Consider the following 16,923-nt stretch of genomic DNA (forward strand, 5'->3'; position numbering starts at 1 on the left):
AAGAGGCCGGGCTGCGGCACCGGCCAGGTTGGAAACATCGGCCCCGCCCGGCGGCCACACAAGGCGGCGAGTGGCGCCGGCGCTTCGGGGCCAGGGCGAAGTCGGCATGGCGTGCCGGCCGAAGGCCAGAACGGTAATGGCATGGTCCGGGGTCCGGAGGGGACCGCGCCCTGGGGGAGTGCCCGGGCCTGCTCAGCCCTGGTGCCTCGTTGCGTTCCCACGTCCGTCGTGGGTTACGCGGAGGCCTGCGGCCTCCTCCCGTCGATGGCAAAGCTAGGGGCTCCCAGGGCCGGCTTCAGGGTGCACCGGTGTGCCACGGCGCTCCCCCTCCTCAGGGCCCTCCTGGCCTCTGGTCTCCGGAGGAAGGGTGCCCAGGGGTGGTGGCCTTTCAACAGGGGCTTCCCACAGGGCCCCGGCCACAGAAGCTACCCCCCGCCCCGGGCAGGGCCTGCCACGGAGGCACCGTCCCCTCGGGCACGGAGCTGGTGAGGCGAAAGTGACACCCCGGGAGGGACTGTCCCTTGGAGTCGGGCACAGTGTGTCTCCCGTCCTCTCGGGTGGGCCGCAGATTCCTCTGCGGTGACCTGGCAGGCAGGCGCGGGTCTGCGGGCCCTGAGGCCAGGCGCGGTGCCTCGGCCCCGCGGGCCGCTTGGCAGAGGTCCGTCCCCCCTTGCGAGGGCGACGTGATCTCCTCTCGCTGTGGCCCTGGCCTGCGGGGCTGCAGCCCTTGTGTCCCCTGTGAGGGCCACGCTGGTGTTCCTGGGCCGTGGGCGGGGGCCACGTGCGTCGCCTGCCGCGGGCCGCAACCTCGCAAAGGTCAAAGCCTGTCTGCGGCTGCCCTCCCCGCAGCTTCCGGCCGTCGGCGGCGGGGTCCATTTGGCAGAGTTCGCGGGAGGGAATTTCCATGCAGGTGGGAACACACTCCCACGGAGCGGGCCGCCCAGGGAATGCTCGTTCCCTCGCGGGCCGGGGCCCTGGCGCCCAGGGGCCGTGGCCGCGCCGCCACCCTGGTAGAGAACGCGCGCGCGGCTCGGTGGGCTTTGGCGCCGGCGTTAGTTGGGGGCCGGGCCCGTGCAGCCTAGCCGCCCCGGCCCTTCTGGCAGAGTGGAGAGGTGGGGGCACCGTTTGTCCCCTGGCCGCCTGGGAGGGCTCTGCCTCGTCCTCTGCCCCGTAGGCTGCGGGCCAGGGCGGCCAGACTCCCTGTGGGCAGTTTTTGGGTTTTCCTGGGACCCCTGAGGTTCCATCCAGTGCTGGCTTCCACGGTGCACGTGGAATGGGTGGGCAGCGGCGGGAACGGATGCGTGTGGAGGTCGGTGGGCACCGCGTGGCCAGAGAGTGTTTGGGAGGGGGAAAGCCTGGCCAACGTCAGTGGCCCAGAGGCGTCCAGCGCGGCTCCCTGGGGTGCAAGGCCTCCGGGCCTGTGCCGTCGCTTGGCGCGACGCCGGGGCCAGGACCTGCGCACCAGGCACGCGTGCCCTTGCAGGGACCACCCAGGCCGCCCGGCCCAGCAGCCCCCTACACCCCCTAGCCCACCCAGCCTCCCAGCCCACACGACCCTCCGTGCGCACGAAGAGGCACGCGCGCCTGCTCCCACAGTGCCCTGCGCCCGTGGCTTGTTGCCCGTCCGCAGGCAGCCCCAAGGGGCCGAGGGACAGGACAGGCAGACAGACGCAAGGCGTAGTCACGGACTCGTTCTGCCCGGCGTGGCGAGCGGAGCCCCTGGGTAGCTTGGTCACGCCCGCGGGCGATTGCTCCCCCTCTCTCAGGTGCAGTGGCCACGCCAGGCTCGCGGTCGGCCGAGAGAAGAAGGCCTCCCCGGCCCCCGAGTGCCTGTGGTTTGCCGTACGGCCGGAAGAAGTGTGGCCCGGAACGGGCACCTTGCTGACGGGAGCGTCCGGACGGTAAGCCTTCCCTGGGTGTCAGCTAGTGCCCCTGGCTTTAGGCTTTCCCGGGGCTGCCCGAGAGGCCGCCAGTGCAGGTGGCCCGCTGGGCGTGTGGGGTTTTGCTCCCAGAGGGGCCTGTCCGTTCCTCTGGCTCAGTGGCGCGGCTCTGCACGGCCCGGGCACCGGGCGGACCCTGAGTCCCTCGGCTTGCCCCGCTGAGCCACCCGGCCCCCGCCTGGGTCAGCCGGCCAGGCGGCCCTGAATGTGCTCGGATCGATGATGACTCCCTCAACAGCATTCCTTGGAAAAGCTGAACAAAATGAGTGAGAACTCCCTCCCGTCGTTCTCATCGAAACTGAGGTCCAGCACGTTGTCCGCCCCAGGGAAGGTAAGCGTCAGGGACAGCAGGCTTCCCATTGGCCGCACTGCTTCAAGCACCAGCACCCACGGCCTGCGCCTGGGAGAGGCTCGCGGGGTGTCTCCGGGTCAGGGAGCCGTTTCCCCGCCTTAGCAGGCTTTCCACGGCTCGCAGGGCCTGGGGGCAATGAGCGGCATCTGAGGTCGAGTGGGGCAGCTGGTGCCCAAGGCCTAGGACTTCACAGGCGTGTCTGTGGCACGGGCCCTGGGAGCCGCGGGCAGGGACCTGGCTGGCAGGGCCCGCGGGCGGTGGCTGGCGACTGGGGTCGAGTGGGGCAGCCGGTCCCCCAAGGCCTAGGGCTTCAACGGCGGGTCTGGTGGCACCGGCCCTTGGGAGTCGAGGGCTGGGGCCTGCGAGGGCCCGGACGGCTGTGCGGGCCTAAGCGCGCGGCGGTGTGTGTTGAGGGGCCGAGCGTGGCAAGCCTGGCAGGCCGTGGGGGGCGCGGGAGCCCCAGCCCGAGGCGGCGGCCATCCCTGGACGAGCCCTTTCTCTCACTGACGTACGTGGAGCGGCCCCTGGCTCGGGCTTCTGGGCCAAGGCAAGAGGCCGGGCTGCGGCACCGGCCAGGTTGGAAACATCGGCCCCGCCCGGCGGCCACACAAGGCGGCGAGTGGCGCCGGCGCTTCGGGGCCAGGGCGAAGTCGGCATGGCGTGCCGGCCGAAGGCCAGAACGGTAATGGCACGGTCCGGGGTCCGGAGGGGACCGCGCCCTGGGGGAGTGCCCGGGCCTGCTCAGCCCTGGTGCCTCGTTGCGTTCCCACGTCCGTCGTGGGTTACGCGGAGGCCTGCGGCCTCCTCCCGTCGATGGCAAAGCTAGGGGCTCCCAGGGCCGGCTTCAGGGTGCACCGGTGTGGCACGGCGCTCCCCCTCCTCAGGGCCCTCCTGGCCTCTGGTCTCCGGAGGAAGGGTGCCCAGGGGTGGTGGCCTTTCAACAGGGGCTTCCCACAGGGCCCCGGCCACAGAAGCTACCCCCCGCCCCGGGCAGGGCCTGCCACGGAGGCACCGTCCCCTCGGGCACGGAGCTGGTGAGGCGAAAGTGACACCCCGGGAGGGACTGTCCCTTGGAGTCGGGCACAGTGTGTCTCCCGTCCTCTCGGGTGGGCCGCAGATTCCTCTGCGGTGACCTGGCAGGCAGGCGCGGGTCTGCGGGCCCTGAGGCCAGGCGCGGTGCCTCGGCCCCGCGGGCCGCTTGGCAGAGGTCCGTCCCCCCTTGCGAGGGCGACGTGATCTCCTCTCGCTGTGGCCCTGGCCTGCGGGGCTGCAGCCCTTGTGTCCCCTGTGAGGGCCACGCTGGTGTTCCTGGGCCGTGGGCGGGGGCCACGTGCGTCGCCTGCCGCGGGCCGCAACCTCGCAAAGGTCAAAGCCTGTCTGCGGCTGCCCTCCCCGCAGCTTCCGGCCGTCGGCGGCGGGGTCCATTTGGCAGAGTTCGCGGGAGGGAATTTCCATGCAGGTGGGAACACACTCCCACGGAGCGGGCCGCCCAGGGAATGCTCGTTCCCTCGCGGGCCGGGGCCCTGGCGCCCAGGGGCCGTGGCCGCGCCGCCACCCTGGTAGAGAACGCGCGCGCGGCTCGGTGGGCTTTGGCGCCGGCGTTAGTTGGGGGCCGGGCCCGTGCAGCCTAGCCGCCCCGGCCCTTCTGGCAGAGTGGAGAGGTGGGGGCACCGTTTGTCCCCTGGCCGCCTGGGAGGGCTCTGCCTCGTCCTCTGCCCCGTAGGCTGCGGGCCAGGGCGGCCAGACTCCCTGTGGGCAGTTTTTGGGTTTTCCTGGGACCCCTGAGGTTCCATCCAGTGCTGGCTTCCACGGTGCACGTGGAATGGGTGGGCAGCGGCGGGAACGGATGCGTGTGGAGGTCGGTGGGCACCGCGTGGCCAGAGAGTGTTTGGGAGGGGGAAAGCCTGGCCAACGTCAGTGGCCCAGAGGCGTCCAGCGCGGCTCCCTGGGGTGCAAGGCCTCCGGGCCTGTGCCGTCGCTTGGCGCGACGCCGGGGCCAGGACCTGCGCACCAGGCACGCGTGCCCTTGCAGGGACCACCCAGGCCGCCCGGCCCAGCAGCCCCCTACACCCCCTAGCCCACCCAGCCTCCCAGCCCACACGACCCTCCGTGCGCACGAAGAGGCACGCGCGCCTGCTCCCACAGTGCCCTGCGCCCGTGGCTTGTTGCCCGTCCGCAGGCAGCCCCAAGGGGCCGAGGGACAGGACAGGCAGACAGACGCAAGGCGTAGTCACGGACTCGTTCTGCCCGGCGTGGCGAGCGGAGCCCCTGGGTAGCTTGGTCACGCCCGCGGGCGATTGCTCCCCCTCTCTCAGGTGCAGTGGCCACGCCAGGCTCGCGGTCGGCCGAGAGAAGAAGGCCTCCCCGGCCCCCGAGTGCCTGTGGTTTGCCGTACGGCCGGAAGAAGTGTGGCCCGGAACGGGCACCTTGCTGACGGGAGCGTCCGGACGGTAAGCCTTCCCTGGGTGTCAGCTAGTGCCCCTGGCTTTAGGCTTTCCCGGGGCTGCCCGAGAGGCCGCCAGTGCAGGTGGCCCGCTGGGCGTGTGGGGTTTTGCTCCCAGAGGGGCCTGTCCGTTCCTCTGGCTCAGTGGCGCGGCTCTGCACGGCCCGGGCACCGGGCGGACCCTGAGTCCCTCGGCTTGCCCCGCTGAGCCACCCGGCCCCCGCCTGGGTCAGCCGGCCAGGCGGCCCTGAATGTGCTCGGATCGATGATGACTCCCTCAACAGCATTCCTTGGAAAAGCTGAACAAAATGAGTGAGAACTCCCTCCCGTCGTTCTCATCGAAACTGAGGTCCAGCACGTTGTCCGCCCCAGGGAAGGTAAGCGTCAGGGACAGCAGGCTTCCCATTGGCCGCACTGCTTCAAGCACCAGCACCCACGGCCTGCGCCTGGGAGAGGCTCGCGGGGTGTCTCCGGGTCAGGGAGCCGTTTCCCCGCCTTAGCAGGCTTTCCACGGCTCGCAGGGCCTGGGGGCAATGAGCGGCATCTGAGGTCGAGTGGGGCAGCTGGTGCCCAAGGCCTAGGACTTCACAGGCGTGTCTGTGGCACGGGCCCTGGGAGCCGCGGGCAGGGACCTGGCTGGCAGGGCCCGCGGGCGGTGGCTGGCGACTGGGGTCGAGTGGGGCAGCCGGTCCCCCAAGGCCTAGGGCTTCAACGGCGGGTCTGGTGGCACCGGCCCTTGGGAGTCGAGGGCTGGGGCCTGCGAGGGCCCGGACGGCTGTGCGGGCCTAAGCGCGCGGCGGTGTGTGTTGAGGGGCCGAGCGTGGCAAGCCTGGCAGGCCGTGGGGGGCGCGGGAGCCCCAGCCCGAGGCGGCGGCCATCCCTGGACGAGCCCTTTCTCTCACTGACGTACGTGGAGCGGCCCCTGGCTCGGGCTTCTGGGCCAAGGCAAGAGGCCGGGCTGCGGCACCGGCCAGGTTGGAAACATCGGCCCCGCCCGGCGGCCACACAAGGCGGCGAGTGGCGCCGGCGCTTCGGGGCCAGGGCGAAGTCGGCATGGCGTGCCGGCCGAAGGCCAGAACGGTAATGGCACGGTCCGGGGTCCGGAGGGGACCGCGCCCTGGGGGAGTGCCCGGGCCTGCTCAGCCCTGGTGCCTCGTTGCGTTCCCACGTCCGTCGTGGGTTACGCGGAGGCCTGCGGCCTCCTCCCGTCGATGGCAAAGCTAGGGGCTCCCAGGGCCGGCTTCAGGGTGCACCGGTGTGCCACGGCGCTCCCCCTCCTCAGGGCCCTCCTGGCCTCTGGTCTCCGGAGGAAGGGTGCCCAGGGGTGGTGGCCTTTCAACAGGGGCTTCCCACAGGGCCCCGGCCACAGAAGCTACCCCCCGCCCCGGGCAGGGCCTGCCACGGAGGCACCGTCCCCTCGGGCACGGAGCTGGTGAGGCGAAAGTGACACCCCGGGAGGGACTGTCCCTTGGAGTCGGGCACAGTGTGTCTCCCGTCCTCTCGGGTGGGCCGCAGATTCCTCTGCGGTGACCTGGCAGGCAGGCGCGGGTCTGCGGGCCCTGAGGCCAGGCGCGGTGCCTCGGCCCCGCGGGCCGCTTGGCAGAGGTCCGTCCCCCCTTGCGAGGGCGACGTGATCTCCTCTCGCTGTGGCCCTGGCCTGCGGGGCTGCAGCCCTTGTGTCCCCTGTGAGGGCCACGCTGGTGTTCCTGGGCCGTGGGCGGGGGCCACGTGCGTCGCCTGCCGCGGGCCGCAACCTCGCAAAGGTCAAAGCCTGTCTGCGGCTGCCCTCCCCGCAGCTTCCGGCCGTCGGCGGCGGGGTCCATTTGGCAGAGTTCGCGGGAGGGAATTTCCATGCAGGTGGGAACACACTCCCACGGAGCGGGCCGCCCAGGGAATGCTCGTTCCCTCGCGGGCCGGGGCCCTGGCGCCCAGGGGCCGTGGCCGCGCCGCCACCCTGGTAGAGAACGCGCGCGCGGCTCGGTGGGCTTTGGCGCCGGCGTTAGTTGGGGGCCGGGCCCGTGCAGCCTAGCCGCCCCGGCCCTTCTGGCAGAGTGGAGAGGTGGGGGCACCGTTTGTCCCCTGGCCGCCTGGGAGGGCTCTGCCTCGTCCTCTGCCCCGTAGGCTGCGGGCCAGGGCGGCCAGACTCCCTGTGGGCAGTTTTTGGGTTTTCCTGGGACCCCTGAGGTTCCATCCAGTGCTGGCTTCCACGGTGCACGTGGAATGGGTGGGCAGCGGCGGGAACGGATGCGTGTGGAGGTCGGTGGGCACCGCGTGGCCAGAGAGTGTTTGGGAGGGGGAAAGCCTGGCCAACGTCAGTGGCCCAGAGGCGTCCAGCGCGGCTCCCTGGGGTGCAAGGCCTCCGGGCCTGTGCCGTCGCTTGGCGCGACGCCGGGGCCAGGACCTGCGCACCAGGCACGCGTGCCCTTGCAGGGACCACCCAGGCCGCCCGGCCCAGCAGCCCCCTACACCCCCTAGCCCACCCAGCCTCCCAGCCCACACGACCCTCCGTGCGCACGAAGAGGCACGCGCGCCTGCTCCCACAGTGCCCTGCGCCCGTGGCTTGTTGCCCGTCCGCAGGCAGCCCCAAGGGGCCGAGGGACAGGACAGGCAGACAGACGCAAGGCGTAGTCACGGACTCGTTCTGCCCGGCGTGGCGAGCGGAGCCCCTGGGTAGCTTGGTCACGCCCGCGGGCGATTGCTCCCCCTCTCTCAGGTGCAGTGGCCACGCCAGGCTCGCGGTCGGCCGAGAGAAGAAGGCCTCCCCGGCCCCCGAGTGCCTGTGGTTTGCCGTACGGCCGGAAGAAGTGTGGCCCGGAACGGGCACCTTGCTGACGGGAGCGTCCGGACGGTAAGCCTTCCCTGGGTGTCAGCTAGTGCCCCTGGCTTTAGGCTTTCCCGGGGCTGCCCGAGAGGCCGCCAGTGCAGGTGGCCCGCTGGGCGTGTGGGGTTTTGCTCCCAGAGGGGCCTGTCCGTTCCTCTGGCTCAGTGGCGCGGCTCTGCACGGCCCGGGCACCGGGCGGACCCTGAGTCCCTCGGCTTGCCCCGCTGAGCCACCCGGCCCCCGCCTGGGTCAGCCGGCCAGGCGGCCCTGAATGTGCTCGGATCGATGATGACTCCCTCAACAGCATTCCTTGGAAAAGCTGAACAAAATGAGTGAGAACTCCCTCCCGTCGTTCTCATCGAAACTGAGGTCCAGCACGTTGTCCGCCCCAGGGAAGGTAAGCGTCAGGGACAGCAGGCTTCCCATTGGCCGCACTGCTTCAAGCACCAGCACCCACGGCCTGCGCCTGGGAGAGGCTCGCGGGGTGTCTCCGGGTCAGGGAGCCGTTTCCCCGCCTTAGCAGGCTTTCCACGGCTCGCAGGGCCTGGGGGCAATGAGCGGCATCTGAGGTCGAGTGGGGCAGCTGGTGCCCAAGGCCTAGGACTTCACAGGCGTGTCTGTGGCACGGGCCCTGGGAGCCGCGGGCAGGGACCTGGCTGGCAGGGCCCGCGGGCGGTGGCTGGCGACTGGGGTCGAGTGGGGCAGCCGGTCCCCCAAGGCCTAGGGCTTCAACGGCGGGTCTGGTGGCACCGGCCCTTGGGAGTCGAGGGCTGGGGCCTGCGAGGGCCCGGACGGCTGTGCGGGCCTAAGCGCGCGGCGGTGTGTGTTGAGGGGCCGAGCGTGGCAAGCCTGGCAGGCCGTGGGGGGCGCGGGAGCCCCAGCCCGAGGCGGCGGCCATCCCTGGACGAGCCCTTTCTCTCACTGACGTACGTGGAGCGGCCCCTGGCTCGGGCTTCTGGGCCAAGGCAAGAGGCCGGGCTGCGGCACCGGCCAGGTTGGAAACATCGGCCCCGCCCGGCGGCCACACAAGGCGGCGAGTGGCGCCGGCGCTTCGGGGCCAGGGCGAAGTCGGCATGGCGTGCCGGCCGAAGGCCAGAACGGTAATGGCACGGTCCGGGGTCCGGAGGGGACCGCGCCCTGGGGGAGTGCCCGGGCCTGCTCAGCCCTGGTGCCTCGTTGCGTTCCCACGTCCGTCGTGGGTTACGCGGAGGCCTGCGGCCTCCTCCCGTCGATGGCAAAGCTAGGGGCTCCCAGGGCCGGCTTCAGGGTGCACCGGTGTGCCACGGCGCTCCCCCTCCTCAGGGCCCTCCTGGCCTCTGGTCTCCGGAGGAAGGGTGCCCAGGGGTGGTGGCCTTTCAACAGGGGCTTCCCACAGGGCCCCGGCCACAGAAGCTACCCCCCGCCCCGGGCAGGGCCTGCCACGGAGGCACCGTCCCCTCGGGCACGGAGCTGGTGAGGCGAAAGTGACACCCCGGGAGGGACTGTCCCTTGGAGTCGGGCACAGTGTGTCTCCCGTCCTCTCGGGTGGGCCGCAGATTCCTCTGCGGTGACCTGGCAGGCAGGCGCGGGTCTGCGGGCCCTGAGGCCAGGCGCGGTGCCTCGGCCCCGCGGGCCGCTTGGCAGAGGTCCGTCCCCCCTTGCGAGGGCGACGTGATCTCCTCTCGCTGTGGCCCTGGCCTGCGGGGCTGCAGCCCTTGTGTCCCCTGTGAGGGCCACGCTGGTGTTCCTGGGCCGTGGGCGGGGGCCACGTGCGTCGCCTGCCGCGGGCCGCAACCTCGCAAAGGTCAAAGCCTGTCTGCGGCTGCCCTCCCCGCAGCTTCCGGCCGTCGGCGGCGGGGTCCATTTGGCAGAGTTCGCGGGAGGGAATTTCCATGCAGGTGGGAACACACTCCCACGGAGCGGGCCGCCCAGGGAATGCTCGTTCCCTCGCGGGCCGGGGCCCTGGCGCCCAGGGGCCGTGGCCGCGCCGCCACCCTGGTAGAGAACGCGCGCGCGGCTCGGTGGGCTTTGGCGCCGGCGTTAGTTGGGGGCCGGGCCCGTGCAGCCTAGCCGCCCCGGCCCTTCTGGCAGAGTGGAGAGGTGGGGGCACCGTTTGTCCCCTGGCCGCCTGGGAGGGCTCTGCCTCGTCCTCTGCCCCGTAGGCTGCGGGCCAGGGCGGCCAGACTCCCTGTGGGCAGTTTTTGGGTTTTCCTGGGACCCCTGAGGTTCCATCCAGTGCTGGCTTCCACGGTGCACGTGGAATGGGTGGGCAGCGGCGGGAACGGATGCGTGTGGAGGTCGGTGGGCACCGCGTGGCCAGAGAGTGTTTGGGAGGGGGAAAGCCTGGCCAACGTCAGTGGCCCAGAGGCGTCCAGCGCGGCTCCCTGGGGTGCAAGGCCTCCGGGCCTGTGCCGTCGCTTGGCGCGACGCCGGGGCCAGGACCTGCGCACCAGGCACGCGTGCCCTTGCAGGGACCACCCAGGCCGCCCGGCCCAGCAGCCCCCTACACCCCCTAGCCCACCCAGCCTCCCAGCCCACACGACCCTCCGTGCGCACGAAGAGGCACGCGCGCCTGCTCCCACAGTGCCCTGCGCCCGTGGCTTGTTGCCCGTCCGCAGGCAGCCCCAAGGGGCCGAGGGACAGGACAGGCAGACAGACGCAAGGCGTAGTCACGGACTCGTTCTGCCCGGCGTGGCGAGCGGAGCCCCTGGGTAGCTTGGTCACGCCCGCGGGCGATTGCTCCCCCTCTCTCAGGTGCAGTGGCCACGCCAGGCTCGCGGTCGGCCGAGAGAAGAAGGCCTCCCCGGCCCCCGAGTGCCTGTGGTTTGCCGTACGGCCGGAAGAAGTGTGGCCCGGAACGGGCACCTTGCTGACGGGAGCGTCCGGACGGTAAGCCTTCCCTGGGTGTCAGCTAGTGCCCCTGGCTTTAGGCTTTCCCGGGGCTGCCCGAGAGGCCGCCAGTGCAGGTGGCCCGCTGGGCGTGTGGGGTTTTGCTCCCAGAGGGGCCTGTCCGTTCCTCTGGCTCAGTGGCGCGGCTCTGCACGGCCCGGGCACCGGGCGGACCCTGAGTCCCTCGGCTTGCCCCGCTGAGCCACCCGGCCCCCGCCTGGGTCAGCCGGCCAGGCGGCCCTGAATGTGCTCGGATCGATGATGACTCCCTCAACAGCATTCCTTGGAAAAGCTGAACAAAATGAGTGAGAACTCCCTCCCGTCGTTCTCATCGAAACTGAGGTCCAGCACGTTGTCCGCCCCAGGGAAGGTAAGCGTCAGGGACAGCAGGCTTCCCATTGGCCGCACTGCTTCAAGCACCAGCACCCACGGCCTGCGCCTGGGAGAGGCTCGCGGGGTGTCTCCGGGTCAGGGAGCCGTTTCCCCGCCTTAGCAGGCTTTCCACGGCTCGCAGGGCCTGGGGGCAATGAGCGGCATCTGAGGTCGAGTGGGGCAGCTGGTGCCCAAGGCCTAGGACTTCACAGGCGTGTCTGTGGCACGGGCCCTGGGAGCCGCGGGCAGGGACCTGGCTGGCAGGGCCCGCGGGCGGTGGCTGGCGACTGGGGTCGAGTGGGGCAGCCGGTCCCCCAAGGCCTAGGGCTTCAACGGCGGGTCTGGTGGCACCGGCCCTTGGGAGTCGAGGGCTGGGGCCTGCGAGGGCCCGGACGGCTGTGCGGGCCTAAGCGCGCGGCGGTGTGTGTTGAGGGGCCGAGCGTGGCAAGCCTGGCAGGCCGTGGGGGGCGCGGGAGCCCCAGCCCGAGGCGGCGGCCATCCCTGGACGAGCCCTTTCTCTCACTGACGTACGTGGAGCGGCCCCTGGCTCGGGCTTCTGGGCCAAGGCAAGAGGCCGGGCTGCGGCACCGGCCAGGTTGGAAACATCGGCCCCGCCCGGCGGCCACACAAGGCGGCGAGTGGCGCCGGCGCTTCGGGGCCAGGGCGAAGTCGGCATGGCGTGCCGGCCGAAGGCCAGAACGGTAATGGCACGGTCCGGGGTCCGGAGGGGACCGCGCCCTGGGGGAGTGCCCGGGCCTGCTCAGCCCTGGTGCCTCGTTGCGTTCCCACGTCCGTCGTGGGTTACGCGGAGGCCTGCGGCCTCCTCCCGTCGATGGCAAAGCTAGGGGCTCCCAGGGCCGGCTTCAGGGTGCACCGGTGTGGCACGGCGCTCCCCCTCCTCAGGGCCCTCCTGGCCTCTGGTCTCCGGAGGAAGGGTGCCCAGGGGTGGTGGCCTTTCAACAGGGGCTTCCCACAGGGCCCCGGCCACAGAAGCTACCCCCCGCCCCGGGCAGGGCCTGCCACGGAGGCACCGTCCCCTCGGGCACGGAGCTGGTGAGGCGAAAGTGACACCCCGGGAGGGACTGTCCCTTGGAGTCGGGCACAGTGTGTCTCCCGTCCTCTCGGGTGGGCCGCAGATTCCTCTGCGGTGACCTGGCAGGCAGGCGCGGGTCTGCGGGCCCTGAGGCCAGGCGCGGTGCCTCGGCCCCGCGGGCCGCTTGGCAGAGGTCCGTCCCCCCTTGCGAGGGCGACGTGATCTCCTCTCGCTGTGGCCCTGGCCTGCGGGGCTGCAGCCCTTGTGTCCCCTGTGAGGGCCACGCTGGTGTTCCTGGGCCGTGGGCGGGGGCCACGTGCGTCGCCTGCCGCGGGCCGCAACCTCGCAAAGGTCAAAGCCTGTCTGCGGCTGCCCTCCCCGCAGCTTCCGGCCGTCGGCGGCGGGGTCCATTTGGCAGAGTTCGCGGGAGGGAATTTCCATGCAGGTGGGAACACACTCCCACGGAGCGGGCCGCCCAGGGAATGCTCGTTCCCTCGCGGGCCGGGGCCCTGGCGCCCAGGGGCCGTGGCCGCGCCGCCACCCTGGTAGAGAACGCGCGCGCGGCTCGGTGGGCTTTGGCGCCGGCGTTAGTTGGGGGCCGGGCCCGTGCAGCCTAGCCGCCCCGGCCCTTCTGGCAGAGTGGAGAGGTGGGGGCACCGTTTGTCCCCTGGCCGCCTGGGAGGGCTCTGCCTCGTCCTCTGCCCCGTAGGCTGCGGGCCAGGGCGGCCAGACTCCCTGTGGGCAGTTTTTGGGTTTTCCTGGGACCCCTGAGGTTCCATCCAGTGCTGGCTTCCACGGTGCACGTGGAATGGGTGGGCAGCGGCGGGAACGGATGCGTGTGGAGGTCGGTGGGCACCGCGTGGCCAGAGAGTGTTTGGGAGGGGGAAAGCCTGGCCAACGTCAGTGGCCCAGAGGCGTCCAGCGCGGCTCCCTGGGGTGCAAGGCCTCCGGGCCTGTGCCGTCGCTTGGCGCGACGCCGGGGCCAGGACCTGCGCACCAGGCACGCGTGCCCTTGCAGGGACCACCCAGGCCGCCCGGCCCAGCAGCCCCCTACACCCCCTAGCCCACCCAGCCTCCCAGCCCACACGACCCTCCGTGCGCACGAAGAGGCACGCGCGCCTGCTCCCACAGTGCCCTGCGCCCGTGGCTTGTTGCCCGTCCGCAGGCAGCCCCAAGGGGCCGAGGGACAGGACAGGCAGACAGACGCAAGGCGTAGTCACGGACTCGTTCTGCCCGGCGTGGCGAGCGGAGCCCCTGGGTAGCTTGGTCACGCCCGCGGGCGATTGCTCCCCCTCTCTCAGGTGCAGTGGCCACGCCAGGCTCGCGGTCGGCCGAGAGAAGAAGGCCTCCCCGGCCCCCGAGTGCCTGTGGTTTGCCGTACGGCCGGAAGAAGTGTGGCCCGGAACGGGCACCTTGCTGACGGGAGCGTCCGGACGGTAAGCCTTCCCTGGGTGTCAGCTAGTGCCCCTGGCTTTAGGCTTTCCCGGGGCTGCCCGAGAGGCCGCCAGTGCAGGTGGCCCGCTGGGCGTGTGGGGTTTTGCTCCCAGAGGGGCCTGTCCGTTCCTCTGGCTCAGTGGCACGGCTCTGCACGGCCCGGGCACCGGGCGGACCCTGAGTCCCTCGGCTTGCCCCGCTGAGCCACCCGGCCCCCGCCTGGGTCAGCCGGCCAGGCGGCCCTGAATGTGCTCGGATCGATGATGACTCCCTCAACAGCATTCCTTGGAAAAGCTGAACAAAATGAGTGAGAACTCCCTCCCGTCGTTCTCATCGAAACTGAGGTCCAGCACGTTGTCCGCCCCAGGGAAGGTAAGCGTCAGGGACAGCAGGCTTCCCATTGGCCGCACTGCTTCAAGCACCAGCACCCACGGCCTGCGCCTGGGAGAGGCTCGCGGGGTGTCTCCGGGTCAGGGAGCCGTTTCCCCGCCTTAGCAGGCTTTCCACGGCTCGCAGGGCCTGGGGGCAATGAGCGGCATCTGAGGTCGAGTGGGGCAGCTGGTGCCCAAGGCCTAGGACTTCACAGGCGTGTCTGTGGCACGGGCCCTGGGAGCCGCGGGCAGGGACCTGGCTGGCAGGGCCCGCGGGCGGTGGCTGGCGACTGGGGTCGAGTGGGGCAGCCGGTCCCCCAAGGCCTAGGGCTTCAACGGCGGGTCTGGTGGCACCGGCCCTTGGGAGTCGAGGGCTGGGGCCTGCGAGGGCCCGGACGGCTGTGCGGGCCTAAGCGCGCGGCGGTGTGTGTTGAGGGGCCGAGCGTGGCAAGCCTGGCAGGCCGTGGGGGGCGCGGGAGCCCCAGCCCGAGGCGGCGGCCATCCCTGGACGAGCCCTTTCTCTCACTGACGTACGTGGAGCGGCCCCTGGCTCGGGCTTCTGGGCCAAGGCAAGAGGCCGGGCTGCGGCACCGGCCAGGTTGGAAACATCGGCCCCGCCCGGCGGCCACACAAGGCGGCGAGTGGCGCCGGCGCTTCGGGGCCAGGGCGAAGTCGGCATGGCGTGCCGGCCGAAGGCCAGAACGGTAATGGCACGGTCCGGGGTCCGGAGGGGACCGCGCCCTGGGGGAGTGCCCGGGCCTGCTCAGCCCTGGTGCCTCGTTGCGTTCCCACGTCCGTCGTGGGTTACGCGGAGGCCTGCGGCCTCCTCCCGTCGATGGCAAAGCTAGGGGCTCCCAGGGCCGGCTTCAGGGTGCACCGGTGTGGCACGGCGCTCCCCCTCCTCAGGGCCCTCCTGGCCTCTGGTCTCCGGAGGAAGGGTGCCCAGGGGTGGTGGCCTTTCAACAGGGGCTTCCCACAGGGCCCCGGCCACAGAAGCTACCCCCCGCCCCGGGCAGGGCCTGCCACGGAGGCACCGTCCCCTCGGGCACGGAGCTGGTGAGGCGAAAGTGACACCCCGGGAGGGACTGTCCCTTGGAGTCGGGCACAGTGTGTCTCCCGTCCTCTCGGGTGGGCCGCAGATTCCTCTGCGGTGACCTGGCAGGCAGGCGCGGGTCTGCGGGCCCTGAGGCCAGGCGCGGTGCCTCGGCCCCGCGGGCCGCTTGGCAGAGGTCCGTCCCCCCTTGCGAGGGCGACGTGATCTCCTCTCGCTGTGGCCCTGGCCTGCGGGGCTGCAGCCCTTGTGTCCCCTGTGAGGGCCACGCTGGTGTTCCTGGGCCGTGGGCGGGGGCCACGTGCGTCGCCTGCCGCGGGCCGCAACCTCGCAAAGGTCAAAGCCTGTCTGCGGCTGCCCTCCCCGCAGCTTCCGGCCGTCGGCGGCGGGGTCCATTTGGCAGAGTTCGCGGGAGGGAATTTCCATGCAGGTGGGAACACACTCCCACGGAGCGGGCCGCCCAGGGAATGCTCGTTCCCTCGCGGGCCGGGGCCCTGGCGCCCAGGGGCCGTGGCCGCGCCGCCACCCTGGTAGAGAACGCGCGCGCGGCTCGGTGGGCTTTGGCGCCGGCGTTAGTTGGGGGCCGGGCCCGTGCAGCCTAGCCGCCCCGGCCCTTCTGGCAGAGTGGAGAGGTGGGGGCACCGTTTGTCCCCTGGCCGCCTGGGAGGGCTCTGCCTCGTCCTCTGCCCCGTAGGCTGCGGGCCAGGGCGGCCAGACTCCCTGTGGGCAGTTTTTGGGTTTTCCTGGGACCCCTGAGGTTCCATCCAGTGCTGGCTTCCACGGTGCACGTGGAATGGGTGGGCAGCGGCGGGAACGGATGCGTGTGGAGGTCGGTGGGCACCGCGTGGCCAGAGAGTGTTTGGGAGGGGGAAAGCCTGGCCAACGTCAGTGGCCCAGAGGCGTCCAGCGCGGCTCCCTGGGGTGCAAGGCCTCCGGGCCTGTGCCGTCGCTTGGCGCGACGCCGGGGCCAGGACCTGCGCACCAGGCACGCGTGCCCTTGCAGGGACCACCCAGGCCGCCCGGCCCAGCAGCCCCCTACACCCCCTAGCCCACCCAGCCTCCCAGCCCACACGACCCTCCGTGCGCACGAAGAGGCACGCGCGCCTGCTCCCACAGTGCCCTGCGCCCGTGGCTTGTTGCCCGTCCGCAGGCAGCCCCAAGGGGCCGAGGGACAGGACAGGCAGACAGACGCAAGGCGTAGTCACGGACTCGTTCTGCCCGGCGTGGCGAGCGGAGCCCCTGGGTAGCTTGGTCACGCCCGCGGGCGATTGCTCCCCCTCTCTCAGGTGCAGTGGCCACGCCAGGCTCGCGGTCGGCCGAGAGAAGAAGGCCTCCCCGGCCCCCGAGTGCCTGTGGTTTGCCGTACGGCCGGAAGAAGTGTGGCCCGGAACGGGCACCTTGCTGACGGGAGCGTCCGGACGGTAAGCCTTCCCTGGGTGTCAGCTAGTGCCCCTGGCTTTAGGCTTTCCCGGGGCTGCCCGAGAGGCCGCCAGTGCAGGTGGCCCGCTGGGCGTGTGGGGTTTTGCTCCCAGAGGGGCCTGTCCGTTCCTCTGGCTCAGTGGCGCGGCTCTGCACGGCCCGGGCACCGGGCGGACCCTGAGTCCCTCGGCTTGCCCCGCTGAGCCACCCGGCCCCCGCCTGGGTCAGCCGGCCAGGCGGCCCTGAATGTGCTCGGATCGATGATGACTCCCTCAACAGCATTCCTTGGAAAAGCTGAACAAAATGAGTGAGAACTCCCTCCCGTCGTTCTCATCGAAACTGAGGTCCAGCACGTTGTCCGCCCCAGGGAAGGTAAGCGTCAGGGACAGCAGGCTTCCCATTGGCCGCACTGCTTCAAGCACCAGCACCCACGGCCTGCGCCTGGGAGAGGCTCGCGGGGTGTCTCCGGGTCAGGGAGCCGTTTCCCCGCCTTAGCAGGCTTTCCACGGCTCGCAGGGCCTGGGGGCAATGAGCGGCATCTGAGGTCGAGTGGGGCAGCTGGTGCCCAAGGCCTAGGACTTCACAGGCGTGTCTGTGGCACGGGCCCTGGGAGCCGCGGGCAGGGACCTGGCTGGCAGGGCCCGCGGGCGGTGGCTGGCGACTGGGGTCGAGTGGGGCAGCCGGTCCCCCAAGGCCTAGGGCTTCAACGGCGGGTCTGGTGGCACCGGCCCTTGGGAGTCGAGGGCTGGGGCCTGCGAGGGCCCGGACGGCTGTGCGGGCCTAAGCGCGCGGCGGTGTGTGTTGAGGGGCCGAGCGTGG

The 16,923-nt window shown here is 71.6% G+C and overlaps 1 protein-coding gene and 6 non-coding genes across 7 annotated transcripts in view; all 7 read left to right on the forward strand.

Moving 5' to 3' along the window:
- The window catches only part of LOC125168024 (uncharacterized), a 76,560-nt gene that overhangs the window by 20,356 nt on the left and 39,281 nt on the right, over positions 1-16,923 (forward strand). Inside the window, exons 14-25 of the mRNA XM_047863007.1 lie at positions 1,767-1,901; positions 2,179-2,271; positions 4,608-4,742; positions 5,020-5,112; positions 7,449-7,583; positions 7,861-7,953; positions 10,290-10,424; positions 10,702-10,794; positions 13,131-13,265; positions 13,543-13,635; positions 15,972-16,106; positions 16,384-16,476. Coding sequence (XP_047718963.1) covers positions 1,767-1,901; positions 2,179-2,271; positions 4,608-4,742; positions 5,020-5,112; positions 7,449-7,583; positions 7,861-7,953; positions 10,290-10,424; positions 10,702-10,794; positions 13,131-13,265; positions 13,543-13,635; positions 15,972-16,106; positions 16,384-16,476 — 1,368 coding nt within the window. The remainder of the gene's footprint in view (positions 1-1,766; positions 1,902-2,178; positions 2,272-4,607; positions 4,743-5,019; positions 5,113-7,448; positions 7,584-7,860; positions 7,954-10,289; positions 10,425-10,701; positions 10,795-13,130; positions 13,266-13,542; positions 13,636-15,971; positions 16,107-16,383; positions 16,477-16,923) is intronic.
- LOC125169249 (small nucleolar RNA SNORD116) lies at positions 2,154-2,247 on the forward strand. The gene has a single exon (XR_007153566.1). It is a non-coding gene; the product is annotated as a small nucleolar RNA SNORD116 (small nucleolar RNA).
- On the forward strand, positions 4,995-5,088 carry LOC125169250 (small nucleolar RNA SNORD116). The gene has a single exon (XR_007153567.1). It is a non-coding gene; the product is annotated as a small nucleolar RNA SNORD116 (small nucleolar RNA).
- LOC125169252 (small nucleolar RNA SNORD116) lies at positions 7,836-7,929 on the forward strand. Its single transcript, XR_007153569.1, has one exon. It is a non-coding gene; the product is annotated as a small nucleolar RNA SNORD116 (small nucleolar RNA).
- LOC125169254 (small nucleolar RNA SNORD116) lies at positions 10,677-10,770 on the forward strand. Its single transcript, XR_007153570.1, has one exon. It is a non-coding gene; the product is annotated as a small nucleolar RNA SNORD116 (small nucleolar RNA).
- LOC125169255 (small nucleolar RNA SNORD116) lies at positions 13,518-13,611 on the forward strand. Its single transcript, XR_007153571.1, has one exon. It is a non-coding gene; the product is annotated as a small nucleolar RNA SNORD116 (small nucleolar RNA).
- On the forward strand, positions 16,359-16,452 carry LOC125169256 (small nucleolar RNA SNORD116). Its single transcript, XR_007153572.1, has one exon. It is a non-coding gene; the product is annotated as a small nucleolar RNA SNORD116 (small nucleolar RNA).

The sequence above is a fragment of the Prionailurus viverrinus genome, chromosome B3 (genome assembly GCF_022837055.1).
Source record: "Prionailurus viverrinus isolate Anna chromosome B3, UM_Priviv_1.0, whole genome shotgun sequence".
Classification (NCBI taxonomy): Eukaryota; Metazoa; Chordata; class Mammalia; order Carnivora; family Felidae; genus Prionailurus; species Prionailurus viverrinus.